Source organism: Diadema antillarum, unplaced genomic scaffold (assembly GCF_040938485.1).
Source record: "Diadema antillarum isolate AM-2024a unplaced genomic scaffold, OU_Dant_1.0 seq00000723_RagTag, whole genome shotgun sequence".
NCBI lineage: Eukaryota > Metazoa > Echinodermata > Echinoidea > Diadematoida > Diadematidae > Diadema > Diadema antillarum.
In genome coordinates this window covers 317701-335517 of record NW_027271626.1, presented here as the reverse complement: position 1 = coordinate 335517, position 17817 = coordinate 317701, and the positions used below count along the sequence as shown (strand labels likewise).

The 17817-nt window shown below is 37.7% G+C and overlaps 1 protein-coding gene across 1 annotated transcript in view; it reads left to right on the top strand.

Moving 5' to 3' along the window:
• The window catches only part of LOC139738125 (active breakpoint cluster region-related protein-like), a 134410-nt gene that overhangs the window by 31880 nt on the left and 84713 nt on the right, over window positions 1-17817 (top strand). Inside the window, exon 3 of the mRNA XM_071648786.1 lies at window positions 1860-1979. Coding sequence (XP_071504887.1) covers window positions 1860-1979 — 120 coding nt within the window. The remainder of the gene's footprint in view (window positions 1-1859; window positions 1980-17817) is intronic.

Sequence of the window (17817 nt, the reverse complement as noted above, 5' to 3'; positions counted from 1 at the left end):
TAATTGCAAATGATGCTGAATTTGGAAAGATATGTTTAGTAGGGATTGGAACCTTCTGTGGGAAATTTTAATAAACAATGTACATGAATGTATGACATGTGTCACCAATCAATCGACAGTCATGTCCTATTAATAATCTTGACTTCCCTTTTCCTTTTGTTATAAAAAGCCATGTAATAATAGCTTTATTATTGTAGAAATGTGTGTGCTCATACAATCCACCCCCAATGGCTCTCACTTGTGCTAAAATAGATAGGATGCATTATATACATTTGGACACACGCACAATTTTTTTACAGTTTTATTTATTTTTTTACACATATTTTTTCTGTGATGCTATTTCTACCACAAGGCTAAATCTTTCCTCTATCATATACATGTAGTTTTCATTTGTATATTATATTTTCCTTTCTTGCAAAAGAAAAAATAGCAATATGATGAAAGACCAGGGCTATATGTTCTTTCTTGTTTAGAGAGAGAGAGAGGGAGAAAGAGATCAATCATACTGCAATTGGAAAAAAAAAAGTGTTCTTGTATAAATTCATTTTACTGCTTTGCTCATCACAAGTGAAAATCCCTATGTGGGAAAAGAACCCAACAGAGGTAATTTTTGGTTTATTTTAAGCATCCTGATTCTACACAAAATGCATACACACACACATACACACACACACACACACACACACACACACACACACACACTTACATCATTAAAGGACAAGTTCACCTTCATAAACATAAGGATTGAGAGAATGTAGCAATATTAGTAGAACACATCATTGAAAGTTTGAGGAAAATCAGACAATCCGTTCAAAAGTTATGAATTTTTGAAGTTTTTGTGCAGTAACCGCTGGATGAGAAGACTACTGCAGTGTATGAAAAACTTAGATGTCACATGCGTACAACAATATAAGGAAAATATAAAGATAATTTCACAAAATGCCATCTTTTGAAAAAAGTACACATTCCCCTGACTCGTTACCGACAAATGTTATGGGTGATATTATTCCCCCTGCCTTAGAAAAGAGGCAAGTCAAGAGCTCTTTTATTATGCGAAAAAAGTGAAAATATGTTGAATTTTCTTTTACATTTTCTTTATACTGTTGTACGCATATGACTCACAAGCTGTAGTAGTCTCCTCATCCAGCGGTTCCAACACAAAAAATTTTAAAAATTCATAACTTTTGCATCGATTGTCCAATTTTCCTCAAACTTTCACTGATATGTTCTACTAATATTGTTGCATTCTCTCAATCCTTATGTTTATGAAGGTGAACTTGTCCTTTAAGGAACAGCTTTACTAATGTATTCAAATTTCATGCATACAAATCTTTACTTTTTGGTTTTCCTGAAACCAGAAAGTGCGGTGACTTGCCTGATATAACAACATGTAATGCATGCAATTTGCATTCCAAGTATTGAAATGCATCAAGTGTGAGCACTTGGATGAAATAGTTCATCACAAGGTTCTCAGAGGAATGTATCCATCAATATTTTAAAGGTCCTGTTTACCTTTGAGAGCAGTAATTTTGAAAATGTTCAAGATATCACTTTTGATAAATATGTGTAGGTCAGTTGTATCACAAAACATCCTACCATTTAGCCATTGGGTTATGAAAGTCTAAGCTCGAGTAAGTAGTATGCTATTTCGAAACATTGGGCTGATGTTGAAATGCCTAGTGTATACCTTGCTCCATCTAGAGCTAATGAAATTGATAAGGCCTATATCAAACTATGATGGGACTCATCCTATACTAATGGTTGGTGGTGAACCCTCATAATACCATGAATTTCAATTTGCGAGCAAGATGTTTTGCTAGATATGATATCAATACTTTGCATGATGTTTCATCATACAGGGAGATTCAGTGAAGCTGTCGACACCAGAGGTGGAGAGTCTCAGCATCAGACGCCTCCTGCTGAATGGTATCCTGGAAAGTGAGAGGAAATACATCAAAAGTCTGGAGAAACTGCAGAAGGTAAAATACTAAGAAATGGTCACCAGTCTGTTTTTGTTTTTTGTTGTTTTGTTTTTTGTTTTTGTTGTGTTGCTGTGTTGCCAACATGGAGTAGTGCCCTAAATGGAGAATCCCTAAAGATATTTCATCAGTTCTTGCCTTTGAGTTATGATATTATTATCATTACTGTAGTTAAACATACACATGTATTATAGTTGTAGGAAAAAAAAAGGAAAAAGAATTTGAGTGAAATGGCTACTGGTGTAATAATGTGTTTAGCTTTGTAATGAGGAGTTTTGTGTTATTATTGTTTGCCTACATTGTATTATAAGAAGTTTAAAAATTGCTCAAACACTGGGCTGTCCATGTAAATACAGGCAAACACCTCAGAAGCATAGGATGTGTGATATGATTACCACTACTGGATATATCGCATAATTACAGTGGGTCGTATTCACACACCAGTGGAGGGCATTAACCCCATGGAAGACTGAAAGTCAGGGACGCAACAGGACATGGGAGATAAAAGCCTTTCTCTCCCTTACATCCCCCCCCCCCCCCCCCCCCCCGCCATTTGTATTCTGGGAAAGACTGTCGGTACCACAGGAAATTAATCATGGCTTGTGAATGTGATGGTTAAATATGTTTGTTATATATCATGTCATGGTCGGGGCAGACTATATCAATACCCTGCAATATTGTGAGAGAATAAATTGACCCCAAAACTGCCCCTCCCCCCCCCCCCCAAGTCTAAATCCATGAAAATGTAGGCATTAGCTACAGACAAGATCATTCTTGTAGGCAATATATCATGTAATTCCTTTATTTCTGTATTTTTATTGCCTGTTTTGGTTGTGTTTGTTGTTAATGTTGCTCGACCCATTTTGAAATACAGGATGTGCTGGATCCAGAGTAATTCAGCATGGTCTATGAAAGTGTTGCTGTAACTGTAATCACTTGATTTGACATCTTCAAAGATGATTTACACTACCAGCACTAACCGTGGTACTTACGTGTTGAAAAGGCACACAGTTTTGCTGTAGATTGCTACTGAAAAAGTAGTAAGAAAGTCGTAGTTTTGCCGTGGTTCTTTGTGTTCGTGCCTTAGTGTTGAATGCGTCGTTGTTAAGAAGTGAAAGAGGCGTAGATAAATTGTTAAGTGGTTGTAGATCAGGGGTGGATTAGTGAGGATTTAGTCGTACGAAAGTCGTAGTTTTGCCACATCACAAAAGACGACTTCCGCATCTCCGCTCTCGCGACCGAGAACGCCGTCTTTTGTTATGCAGTGTGAAAATCGGACAATAGACCACTAGCTATTCACGGCGATAATCCGTCTTTTGATACCACTTCTATTTTCCTCAAGGGCAGTTCCCTCAAAACTACGACTTTTCTACGAACAGCCAACTACTATTTCATGACTTAATTATCGGCTTAAATGATTCTCTGGACTACTAATATTGTTCTAGCCATCAATGCATCGGCAGGTAAAATCCATTCGCGCACACAATGTGGCTTCGTTATTGCGGCTAGCTAGTATAGGGGAATAGCTCTCAGCTTTTTACTAATCGTGGCCGCGCCTCAAACGAGTACGAAATGGGGCCAAGTTCGAGCAAATCTGACGGAGAAGAATAGATTTCTTTTGGCGGTCGTATACCTACAGTTCGAGCTCATCTGGTCAGCTAAACGAGCTGGTACAACTGTTAATTGTATTAGTATACCGCAACCGTTTGTACAGTCGATCGAAGTACAGACTGCATACATTCATAGCGCTGATGCACCTGATAAATTACATGTACCGTAATCGATGGTCCGTCGTACTGTATACACACGGTGCGCACATGCATGTGACAGTCCATTTTTGCTCATCGTGTGTCAAGGCAACAACGCACGTCGTGCATCCATAAACGGGGGTACTAGTAGTCACGTGAGAATTCAGCGGTGGTCGAATTTTACCCAGGGAAACATCAGACGGGCAAAACTTCGAGATCTTATAAAGATCGCGATGTTAAACTTCTCGATCTTTTGCCAGTCTGACCGTGCCTATTTTGTATACACTGCATTCCAGTTATAAATAATCGAAGTCCTAGGGATCGGCAATTTCATAAAAAAAGTATAACGACATTTCGTCTTATCGAACGAATACAGTTCTGAGTATGTTATGAAGAAAAAAAAAAGACGGCAACGATACGTATGATGCGTAATTCAATGCTTAGTAATATTTGGTCATATCAAATACGCTGCACTGGATGAAAAGGCAATTTGAAACAGATTTCAAACAGAGTATAGTTTGTACTTTCATGCTTAGTTTGAAAAAAAAAATGTATATAAAAGTGAAGTGATGGTTAGGAATGTGTTTATAGGCCTGATTCGTTATTCCAAAGTTCGTCGATTACGAACGTTTACGAACGTTCATTATTCCCGACGTGTTTCGGAGGATCGTTCCGAAGATTCGATATTCCCAGGATTCGTAATTCAAAAGCTTGGTTAATCCGAAAATGAAATAAGGTTCTGCAAGGCGTAACTTTGCTGTAGAAACGAAGACAATGATTTAGATTTGTAATTCCAAAATTGTGTCTGTGTACTCCTTTCTTTTTTTTTTCACGTTTGGATTCACGAATCTTAATTCATATTCATATCGGCGAATCTTTGGAATAACGAAGATTCTTATCATTTTCGGATTAAAAAACCTGATTTCATTTTCGCAGTGATGAACCGTATACGAATGACGAACCTTTGGACAAACGCCATAAGATAATGTTCGTGATAACGATCCCTAATATTCACTTTTGATTAATACAATGCAAGTTATCCACGGGGAAAAGTGAACGAATATAAATAACAAGCGTTCGCTCATGCAGTCTCCGTGAATTTCTTCTTGTACAATGTAGGAAAGCGAGGAGTGGCATCTCATAGGAACGGAGCATGTTTCTTTTGTTCTTTGCCAATGACGCTCGGAAATGACTTTGTTTCAACAAGAATTTTGCTGTAACCGTGTTCTTATACAAAAGTGTTCGTAATAATTTCACACAATTGTTTTTAATGTCGACAAATTTGGCAACTTTAATTATGAATTACTTCGTTATCGCAAAATATCGTTATTATAACCCTCTCCATTGCAGCAGGAGTGAACGTCACACGCTTAAACATGAGCTCTTCAGAGAATTGTAATTCATGCACACCATAAAATTTTTTTTACACACACTATAGATTCAATCGAAATGTAAAAGCAGCCACCGATTGTCCCGCGGTTATTTCCACGTTTTCTTATACAATCCACGATTAGCAGAATGATTCCCCTCAGACATCTTTGACACCTACTTTCTCCCTTTTTTCTTCTTTTTTTTTCTCGAGATCTGATATATGCGACTTCTGTACCTGATGCGGTTATCCCTTATCAGTGACGAATGTCAACTACGCGAGTAAATTGTATACATCATTTTTTCTTCAGCTTTTTTTTTAACAGCTCCATGACTATAATGGACGAGTTTGGAATATGTCGACTATTTTAAGAGACACGCGTGCAAGATATGATTTCTACCAGTCGCATAGCGCGAGGGGCAAACAGTCTACGATTTTAATCATCAGTTCGAAAATGTGTATCTTGTCGGGCACAAATCTATAAGGGTGCAGTGGAAAATGAATGAATGCGTTTTTAATTCATGTTTGCCTGTATACATTGTCATTTCATCTCTATATCCCCTTCAAGTTTAGTTCCAACTGGATTTCGAGAACATTTTGCTGTCTCCTGTGTCATGAAGTCAGTTTTCATAATATTATTCATCAAAGTATAATATCAAATATTTTCATAAACAATTAATGTCGTCGATGAATCGATCATAGTCGGAAAAGCTTACATAAATTATTATCATAAAGGAGGGGTTCGTTATAATGGATTATTTTTTTCAAATTTTATAGGAAAACACTCATCTCTGTGAGAAAATTTTAGAGCTGTGTGTCCTCTTTGGTCTGTGCAGCTGGGGGGTGTAGACGGAGTGGCAACTCTTCGTAATTCAGACAAACACAATGCATATTCAATGCATTTTTATACCATATAAGATGTCCAACATTCATAGGCTACGTTAATGAAGTCATGCCCGACACCACTCTGTGAGACGAAAAACGCGCTTCGAATTTCATTGAATTACAAGCTATATTTTACCGGAAAATCTTAAATGAAATGCTCGATTTGGAATTCATAAACATGTATTTCTAGTTTCTTCGAAATGCCATTAATACTAGATTTTTTAAAGACATTTATAATTATCCATGATGCAAACTTTTTGCTTACATGTAATTTTTGATTGTTTATCATATCTGTAATGTTGTGATTTTTCAAAGAAAGTGCTCCGCCGAAGTATGTTCTAGCGTGTTTTTTAAACTCTTTGGCGTCAAAATCGACAGTTTTACACTGCATTTTGATTCTCTACTCCAATTCAAGTCCTGCTTACCGCATGATGCACTCTCTCTTTTCAAAGCACATGGCTACGCGTAGTGTTGAACGCGTAACGTTCTACGGTGTCGAGCATGACTTCAAAGGAGAGTTGTTTCTTCTTCTCGGGCCACCTTCCCTGGTCGGTGTAAGCCACACGGCTCTACCTTGAAAGGAAACTGTTCTCCTTTTGTTCTCAGGGAAGATGTAGAGACGAACAAAGATTACACCTGTCGGCATGTGCATTGAAGCGTATGCTCGGTGGTATACCTTCGTCGACATAATTATTCTGCTGTTGTGAACTCATTAAACGGAGAATTGGTTAATGAGTTAATACTCACCTCATGCAGAGATGAGTGATAAAGCTCAGGGGCGGATCCAGGAATTCCGCAAAGAGGGACGCCTTTACAAAATTAGAACGTGTCGGGGGACGAACGCGCCAACTCCATTTTTCTTTTTATTTCTTTTTTTTTTTTAAACCAAAATAAGGGTGAGGGGGCACCCGGTGTGCCTCCACCTGGATCCGCCACTGAAGCTGCACACATTTCCTTACGGGGATTATCGAATACACTAACCTTATCCAAGCTGGGCTGGTCTCAAGAGTCTCTCACTGAGCTGCGAACGTTTGCGAACATTGTGAATTTAAACTTTCGTCTGCAGGATTCGAAAACAGTTGCAATCAAATTCTAAGATATATGGCTTGCATTGTCGTGCATGTCGCCAAAAAAAATTTGTAGACCTATATGACCAAACGTCTTTGCAGCAAGACGAAAAGAAAACACTGTTTAAGACGATGAAAATCGTTTGCGTATATACAATTTCGAATTGCAACTGTTTACGAACCTTGACTAAACCTTAAATTAGTTATACGTATGTAAACAGTCACCGCCAAGTGAGATACAGTGTACATTGTATACTAGTAGGCCAAATAGGCCTACTCCGTACGATGAAACATCTTTTTGCCATCCCTTGCTTCAAAAAGATGAGCTGTAGGCCTACATACAAGCCTATTCGGGAATGCGCGAACAGAAATCGGCCATACTGACCTATTGTTGAAAAATGAATGAAAATCAAATCACTCGACTTTTGTTTTACAGTGTTTTGTTTTTTTACAGTAATGATAATGATACTAATGATTTAAAAAAAATAATAATAGTGGCCTCTTACAATGCACTGAAGTCCATCAAGAATGATGCTCATGGCGCTGTTACATAACCAGCATGAACAGTATACCGTATAATACAACCATAAAATAATCAAATACGATAATTTATCAGAACAAATTAAATACAACAAAAAACAAAATGCTTATACATAACGAAATTGATCTAAAATATTGAGAAAACTGTATGAACAAACAACGTAGTATATATACGTCTTTTGGTGAGACCGGGCATTTTCCTCTAGTGCTCCTCGCCTATGTGTGATATGGAACTCCCTCCCATCTTTTCTACGTGAAATTGACTAACTGGATCACCTCAAAGCCTCTGATTTTTTTTTTTTTTCTCCAGGCATTCAATTGCTAAGGAGTCTGCGCGTTTGAATGTTTCTATAAAAGATATATGGCGCCATACAAATGCTGTTGATCATCATCATCGTCGTCATCATCATCATCATCATCATTTCTTTCTTTATTGCGTTTAATCTTTTTCCTGTCCACTTCAAAGTAAAATCGTGATTACGAGTGTTCTGTGTTCATATTCGTAAATTTTTTCCAGTTTGCTGCAGTAATTTCAAGAAAGTTGTACTCATTTCTATATGCCTTATTTGTAGGTCGATAATGCTAATCGTATTTTTGAAGGTTCGACAATTACCACCCCCCCCCCCTTTTTTTTTTTTTTTTCTTTTTTTGTAAAGGCCCTTATACTGGTACAGACGAGGACGAAGCGCGCTGGCTAACGCAAGAATAACACCGAGGTTCGATGTGAAGTACTTTTAATACATTCATTACGCAAGCAGAGAGAGAAAAAAAAAGATACAGATGTACTGGACATTTCTTACGAACACGCGGCGTTCAAACAGAAGAACACGCGCGCATAATTATCATTCCTTGACAAAAGAGCCTGGGAAACAGCGGAGGAATGAACAGTCTTCCCAGCTAGTCTCGAGTCAAAGGCCTCGGGCATTGCAATACGAAATTATTCTATTCTCCTTTCTTTTACGTTTGTAACATAAACCAGCGAATACCGGTAGTCAATAATTCATCACACATAATCATATCAATCTACCCCTGCAAAAAGACTAGCATGTAACTACATTCCACATGACCAACGAAAATACACGTGGCCGTATGCTTAGGCAAATGTAGCTTAGCGACGCTGAACTGTTGTGCTGAATACACAAGGCATGGCGCGCAAGCAAACCAAATCGGATTCTCTGTGGAAACATGCTGAATGTTTCGGGTGGTAGACAGCGGCTCTGCTGCAGATAGGTGAATTCTGCCATCTACTTTACACGGCATGATCGTGGCAATGCAACTCTCTTGTAATCTTATGCTCAGAAAAACAACAACAAAACAAAAACAAAATGTATATTACTTCTGAAAACTGAAAGAAATTCGAACTTGCAACCTTGTAGTATTAATCACAACACTATTCAAGTAGACCATCGCTATTTACGATTTCGGCAGAGGACTTAATTTCCTTCCTTATCGAACGCATACGAAAAATGAAGTACCGTCCGTCGCAATGTTGGCAATGAAGCCAACACGTGGCGCGGTTAGAAGTGGAAGCACGTGTTTGCGAACATTACGCACAGCAACAGCTCGATAACGGCTACACATATAGGCCCTATATTTCCCCAGACAGATTTCAGTTCGTAGGGTAAAACGTCTCTGAAACAAACCAAAAAATAAATAAATAAAATGCTTTCTGTGAAAAAAAAAATTAAAAGCTGAGTTTCTTTCCCCACGTGTAGTGTCACGATATATAGAGGAATGGTACAGCCATGTCTCACCTTATTACGCTATGCTTATAATTTCAAGAGTTTGAAAACATGCAGATAAAGGAGAAGATGAGTAACCATCAAAGTTTAAATCTCCTTAGCATGAGTCACTAGCTTGGGCAATTGAACTAAACAAAAGAATTCAAACTTAAGAATGGCAAGAAAGAGCGGATGTATGCTACAGACATCGTAATTGCTTGCTGTCTTTATTATAATAGGGCCTATTAGGCCTACAGGCCTGGCTCATGTTTGGCTCATCATCACCAAAGAAATCGGCACGAATTAAGGACAAAAGAATTTTTCTCCTCTATGTGCGTATAAGCACCGGCAAGATTAGGGTCCAGGTCAGGACCGTTCGATGGGATGAAAGGTTTGACCGCTAAAAGAAAGATGACCTTTATACGGAGAGACAACACGTACGACAATGGGCCGCTTTCCAGAGTCTGTCCGACGCAACAACACTCAATTCGAGCCAGGGTGGCCATTGTCAGAAAAGTGCCACAAATAATGAGTGAATGAAGTCGTTGTTAGAAAGTTCAAAAATAGTTGATGATGGTATACTTAACAGTATTATACGTATATAGGAGGAAGGGCATCAGGAACAAATATCCAACCATTTGAAGTTCATGCAAGACGCAATGTATATGGCATAATGCCTGATGGCTGCGATAGCTTGTAAATCGTAAAGTAACATCGTAAAGGTAAAAACGGACATCGGTGCCATGCGAACCTTTTTTTTTTTTCACTTTTGAATCAAAAACATATGTAAGAGTGGTGGAAAGAGACATAAAAACGTTGTTTTTATTTCATAAAACTGTTTTCAATCTAGTAAAACGATTCAATAGTTTCAGTCACACGTTTTTGCAGAAAACTCAAACATCACATCTTTTTGTCAGTGTATATGTTCATATTTTGAATAAGCCGAACGGAGGGGGAAAAATGTAGGGCATCTTTTGTCTTTTGATATCCATTTCAGACGATTATGGTCAAAGTCTAGTAATTGATGGCATTTTCTAATCTCATTCTAAACACGCATGCAGTGACAATTTCGCTATCCGACTTTCGTCACAAAAATCATTGATTTTTATCTTTCGGTGGCCCGAAAGAAAATTCTTGTGGCACGAAAAAAAATAAAGAAAAACATAAGAAAAACGAAATTGGTCCCACTTAACACAGACAAATGCATATTAAGTATTACTGAAGTGATAGGTACCCATGTCTAAAATAAATGAATAGAAAATTCAATCATCTTACCGATATTCTGAGTTCTAAGATTTAGCAAGTATAGGCTTATTGATCATTATATAAAATTTGTGCCTATATTTAGGTGGTCAAGACTTACGTTTGAAATGAGAAAGTGGGAGCATTTGCAGACGTTTTTAAACATCAGACATTTGATTTATAGCATTGTAAAGAGCCGAAAGTTACTGTTATTCATTTCTGATTGTAAAAGCAACCATCCAACATTTGTATTTTAACACCTAACGGAGCCGAATGTTACCGTTACTCATTTTCAAATGTATTAACCGACATTCATTTTAGCATCTTACGGAGCGGAATGCTATCCTTATTCATTTCCGAACGTGAAAGAAAACATCCGCTATTTATTTTAGCATTTAACTGAGCCGATTGATACCATTAATAATTTCCAAATGTAAAAACAACAATCTGTTATTTATGTTAGCATCGTACGGAGCAAAATATTACCGTTATTGCTGTCCACTTCCGAAAGTGAAATGAATCATCTGACAATTATTTTAGCATCGTACAGAACCGAATGTTACTGTTTTTCATTTTGAACGTAAGGGCAGACATCAGACATCAGACATTAACTTGGCCATAAAACGCAGCTGAATGTTACTGAATGTTACATTTCGAAATATATATTATAAGAGCAAATATCTGACATTTTAGCATCATGAATATGGAGCAGAATGTTCAACTGCTATTCACTTCCAAACGTAAAATCAATCATCTGACGTTTATTTTGTCATCTTCCGGAGCCGAATATTATTGCTATTTACTTTCGAAAGGATATTAAAAGAAAATATCCGATATTTATCTAATCATCGTACGGAGTTGAATATTATGGTTATTCATTTCCGAACGTCATAGGAATTATTCGACATTAATTTTTGCATCTTCCGAAGCTGAATGTTATTGCTATTTACTTTCGAACGTAAAAACAAACATCTGGCATTTATTTTATCATCGTACGGAGTTGAATAGTATTGTTATTCATTTCCGAACGTCAAAGCAAACATCAAACATTAATTTTACCATCGAACGCAGGTAAATGTTACTGTTATTCATTTCAAAATGTAAAAGCAAACGTCCGACAGTTACAAATGTATTTCAGCCTCGTATGGAGCAGAATATTACTGCTATTCACTTACGAACGTATAGCAATCATCTGACATTCATTTTAGCATCTTCCGGAGTCGAATGTTATTGCTATTTACTTTAGAAAGTAAAAGCGCATCCGATATGTTTTATTAAATCATCGTACGGAGTTGAATATTATTTTATTCATTTCCGAACGTCAAAGGGATCATTCGACATTTTTTTTATCATCTTCCGGAGCTGTATGTTACTGCTATCTACTTTCGAACGTAAAAGCAAACATCCGGCATTTATTTTATCATCGTACGGAGTTGAATATTACTACTATTCTTTTCCGAACGTCAAAGCAAACATTCGACGTTTATTTCAGCATCGTCTGGAACCGAATGTTATCCTTATTCATTTCCGAACGCAAAATCAAGTCTGACATTAATTTTAGCACCGTATACGGAGCTGCATGAATCTTGACCGTTATTAATTTCCAAAGGTATAAGCAAACATCCGACATCTATTTTAGTATCATACGGAGTCGCATATTACCGTTGTTCATTTCCAAAATTAAAAGCAAACATCTGACATTTATTTCAGCATCTTACGGAGCCGATAGTTACCGCTGTTCATTTCCAAAAGTAAAGGCAAACATCCGACTTTTTTTTTGGTGGCCGATTTTCCCGCAAAGAAAATATATCTTACTACAAAATCGGGATATTCCTCAACCTATTTCTGATGCAAACATATCTAAGTTTTGAAGGGAAGCTGTAACTGCCCACCTGTCATCACATACGACGCCTTATCGATTTTATTTTCTTGACGTTAACAGACATTAATTATGTTCTACCAGCATTCGAAAGACACGAGATTTTCGCGCTGTTCAACAAATCCGCCGATCGGCGACCGCGAAGCATGGCTCCACAAAATTGGTGACACCGATAGTGAATCCTATTCCCATCATCTTTAGAAATTTACGCACGCGTCGATGCACCAAGACAAAAGGTAATTAGGACACCAGAGTCTGCCCCTCTGCTGGAAATCGCCTATAGTTCCTATTGTTTGAATTTGTATGGAGCGAGCACAAAGGGAAGGATTACAGTAACAAAAGGTCTTGCTCATTATCGTCTACTTTCAATCAACGGCAAAACTACGACTTTTTTACAACCTTTTCAGTACCAACCTACAGCAAAACTGTATGCTTTTTCAACACGTAAGTACCACGGTTAGTGCTGGTAGTGTTACGTCAATGATCGCAGCACCAGAGGGTTACAAGTATTAAACAGAGCTCTCGGATATGCACAGACTGTACATAGATTTCACATACTGTTAGTGTAGTATGTGGAAACCATAGGAAAATATATGGCAGAACTCTTTTTTATTTTTCAGTCGCATTCAGACAGATGGCACACTGTGTAAGTGACATGTGTTTAGGGAAAACTCCGACATCAACACTATTCTACAACCCAACTTGCCAATCACATTCTCACAAACAGAATAACTGAATAACCAGTAGGCATGCATCTTGGTGCTATGTTGTTGATGTTTTTTTTTTTCTTCATAAAATAAGAAAAATAGTATTTGGTGCACACTTTTATGAGTTTAGATTATACTTCATCTTGCTTGAGCAAGTATGAAAACTTATTTTTCACATTGTTCATTCTTTTCATCCACAATGCGCAATTGTACTACTAGCCTTTTAGAACACATATTCTATAATGTGCACAAAAAAAGATTAGTTTCCAAAATTGCATTAAGGCTTTATATTTAAGTGAATGATGTATTCACCATTAATTGCCTGATGTAGGAAAGAAGCATTTGTTGAAAGTTGGAGAGATGACACAATTATTATTATTATTATTATTTTTTTTTTTTAGGGGTCAACAGTGATGCAAGGAGGTTATTAACCTCAGAACCTGCATTCATGCCAACATAAAGATCAATAGACTGTGGTAATTAACCGCCACTTGTGTACATACGGATAGAGACTGTGCCATTGTAAATAGCATGTCATTATTATTGCTGGTGGTAAACTGCCCAATATTTTTTTTTCAGTTTACCCTTGCTGTCATACCTGGGTGATGGTGATGTGGTCATGTGTCATTCAACTCATTCCAAGTTCAAGCTTTTTTTGGTCCATCTGGCTTTGTACACAGAAGCAGTTTGGAGAGAGAAAGTGCAGAAGGTTGGCTACTTTGTGTGTATAATGCAAATATGCTGTGGCATTTTTTTCATCCTGATCTGCACAATGAATGGCTTCGTAGAATAACATGCGTGATTCCAGCTACCCAATTCCAAAGGTCAAGCCATGACTCCTGGAATGCTAGACAAGTGTCGTGGCATGTTTGCTTTTCCACGTACAGTCACAGAGACTCCAACCCAAAGCACCTTCTGATCTGGAGATTCTCCCGTCTGAAACCCCTAGCAAACGGGAGACTCCAAGTTGATGTGTGCGAAGCGCGAAGTTCCCAAGGTTCTAGATGCTCTCTGGTGCTATATAAGGCTTATTTTTGGCAACATACAATAGCAATAAGTAAGAAATCCTTTCGAACGGGAGACACAGAGCCAGGGCGGGAGAAATCAAATCTCAAACGGGAGAACGGGAGATTTTGCAAAAATAGGTTTTCGGCGGGAGATCTCCCGTCGAAAACGGGAGAGTTGGAGTCTCTGCAGTCATTAGCCGCTCAAATGTTCGTACAAGAAAACAGAATGACACGGAAAAAGAATCAGATTATCATATAGTTACTTCAGAAAAATGAAAGTAGTTGACTGTCTGTCATTATTACAGGTCTTTTAAAATGTAGTATCCCTCATTCTGCAAATCTTCATGTGAATCTCAAATAAGGGATAAAAAAAATGAATTTGTGAAAAATAAGAAATTCAGCTCAAAGAAATAGAATGAATAGTGTGAATATCAAAGCGAATCAGTTTCATTTTGGGTAAAATTAGAGGAGAAGTATATTTAGAACAAAGTAAAAAAGTGATGATTATTTGAATTTGAACATGACGGGCAAATTTGTCTTGAGCGGAAGGCTTTGATTTGATTTCTCTCTCACAGCACTGGTTTCACCTTCACACAGAACTACAAAGATCACACACATCAGCATTTTAATACTTATTACCTACAGGTATTTAGGGTATTGTAAATGTGGTATACTGTGTGTTTATTGTTGGGGGACGGTGATAAGGTGTGTATTGGCTTCTGAAGTACACAGCTGAGAGTATATTATAGCAGTAAACAGAAGACAATTTTTCTTTAAGGGGGAAATTGCTTTCTGGGGTTTAGAGTCCCATGTGAGTATTAGTTAAACACTGCACTCACGTTTTTACTATGCATGCTAGGACATGATTTGAATTAGTGCGGCAGCTTGATTGTAAAACCTTTTTATCCCCATTGGCAGCCTGTTGGTTTACAAAACACCAGTGGTTGTCAGTGAGTAGTGGACTCTGATAGGATTAATTAACCTTCATGAATGAAAGTGATTTGCCCGTGTCCAGGATGTTGTACCCGGTTTCTGCGTATTTCCACTGCCGAGACTCTGTCTGTACATCCTCTGCACTTTTCTCTTCCTTTTTTGATCAGAATATTTAGGACAATGCAGTTTGGAAGGGTTCTGTAGTTTGATTACATAACATGCAGTGAACTGTGATGCAGGACTCTAGTGTACAGTGGCTTGTAGTAGTGCAGTATCAATGTAGGATGGGTCTTGTAGTAATGCAGTATCCGTATAAAGATGGGTGGGTCTGTTATCTGTGTCACAGGACTCGGGTGAATATCAGCAGTTCCACTAATGTGCAGTATTGATGGTGTCCTTAAAATGCTTAGAAGAGAGAAGAAAGCAAGAAAGACTCTCAGTAATAAATATGCTGTAATATGTGTGTTTAAGCCCTCCAATGGTTTTGGTTAAAATGCTGATAGTTCTTAGATGGAAAGCTACAGGTGTACCTACCGACTATTTTGTCATTACTTCTTTAAATGTTCTATTGTCTACAGGTCATAGCTAAAGGTATGAAAAACTCCAATTCCAAAAAGATATTCAAAGATCAGTTCAGAATATATCTTTTAGGCAAATATGGTGCTGTTCAACTTGTATTCAGTGGAAGAGAACGATGTTATGGTTTTAATATATCAGTTTCAGTTTCTTGTGCACATTTTCCACATAGCACTTTAGAATATCATCTGGAAAGTTCTATTACTTTTGAATGGGTCAACCTTCATAAGGATATTCTCTTATCCTTTTTGGCTGTTTCGATATGAACCAACTGCCAGGATAGCACTTTGTATGCAGGAGATCATCTCTTGCTTAAAGGGTGCATTCATGAAAGTGGGGGCTCATTAAAATTTGGTCTGAATACAGTTTTTTTGCGTCCAAACTTCACCTAATCCCACATAGCTTGATGTCTTATCTTAATTTGATAAGAATGTGAAGTAGACACCAAGCATTGTCATTCTTTTTGTTTGTTTGTAGTAGTTTACTCAGAACAGGAGGACTTGACCTTTCAGTTTTAAGGGAAATGTTCAATTTATTTGTTGTTTGTGTATATTGTTGAGATTGAGGAAAGGTTGATGAATAGAGTGCTTGGTCACTATACAATGTACAGGGTATAGAGACATTGGGGGGCTGTATTACTGCTGTGTGTTCTCAATCACTTCGGCAAAACTATACAGGAAATGGTAGCAAGATATTGATAAATTCTCAGTCATTCGATATTTTAACGTTTTGTTTTATTTTGCCTGGCAGCTGACCACATCCATGTTCCTGGAAGAAGATCATCCTGCTTGATTTGAAAAACAAAAAAATAAGTACAGAAATTTCATAGCAAGATAAGTAGAAACTTGATTGGTCTCACCAAAGTTGTGATCATCATGCAGTATGTGCAGACCATCTTTTGTCTATGGCAGGATGATATCATTTTGTTCCCTCATCATCTTTACATCAGTGTACATGTCAAAAGACTGAAAAAGTGGACGCATTGTGCAGATTTGTGTTAAAAAGGAATAAACTTTCAGATTTCCTACAAAGAACTTTATCTTCTGGTGGCCTGATTGGGCAACTAGGATTCAAAATCTATTGATATGTTTCCCTTTATTTCAGGCCAATTTATTCTATTTTCAGGCTACCACAATTTGAAATGTAAAGATATTGGAGGCACGGACTGGCCCCTAGGAGAAAAATTAGTGTTGAGTCCTGGTATTGCTGCACAGGTAAAGGTACATGTGTAGAGATACTGCTTTCCACCAAAAATATGCTGCAATGCTGTTTACAAGGTTGGCATCCCCATTGCATCTATCTTTGTCTTTACTGCTTTTCTGTCTTCTGTTCGCATACACTCCCACCCCTCATGCTCCCCCACCCCACTGATAATATTATTATCTACCTGTCAGGCAGAGATCAGTGAACAATGATAATAATGTGCTGCCGGAGCGTAGCACTCAGCTCGCAGCACGTAAAAACCCAGGAGCGTTTCTGGGCGCAGGTTGTAGAACCGATATAGGGACTCCTAAACGACCTTGTTTATTATATCAATCAATCTTACATTCCTCTGTGCACAGCAGGGAATTTACTAACAATTGGCCTAAACTTCGGGGGTTTTGTCAAAAAAGGGGCGGGTATACCTGTGAACTTGCAGATTCCCATAGACATGTACTGTATGTATCCAGTGCAGGCATAGCTGCTAGAACACCTTACACTTGGCAAGCCTTACAAAACATGTTACTTGTCTGCTATTGTCATTTGTTAGTTTCAGCAGCATATTAATCTTTTGTTTCTTGAATATTCCTTGTTTATGATCAAAGGAGGAGACAATGTTATGTTTAGAGTATGCCTCTTTGTGTTGAATCTTGCCATGGCATGTAGAAATCTAGGTGGACTGAATGCACCGTTATACAAACACAACATACATTTTAGCCGAGCTTGCAATCTTTTTTATAATACCTACTTGTCGTAGTTAATTCTTCACATGGCAGATTAAAGAAATACAGTTACATAATTCTGTCTAAGTTGAAGATTTGTACAGTGTATGTGAAATAATGGGCTAAAGTTGATGGAAAAAGGAAATTCCCAGTTTACATTCAGAGCTTTATACATAAAATAGTTATTCTTCTGCTCATATTCCAAAGTTGATTGTACTCTTTCATGTGAGCCTGGATGTGAC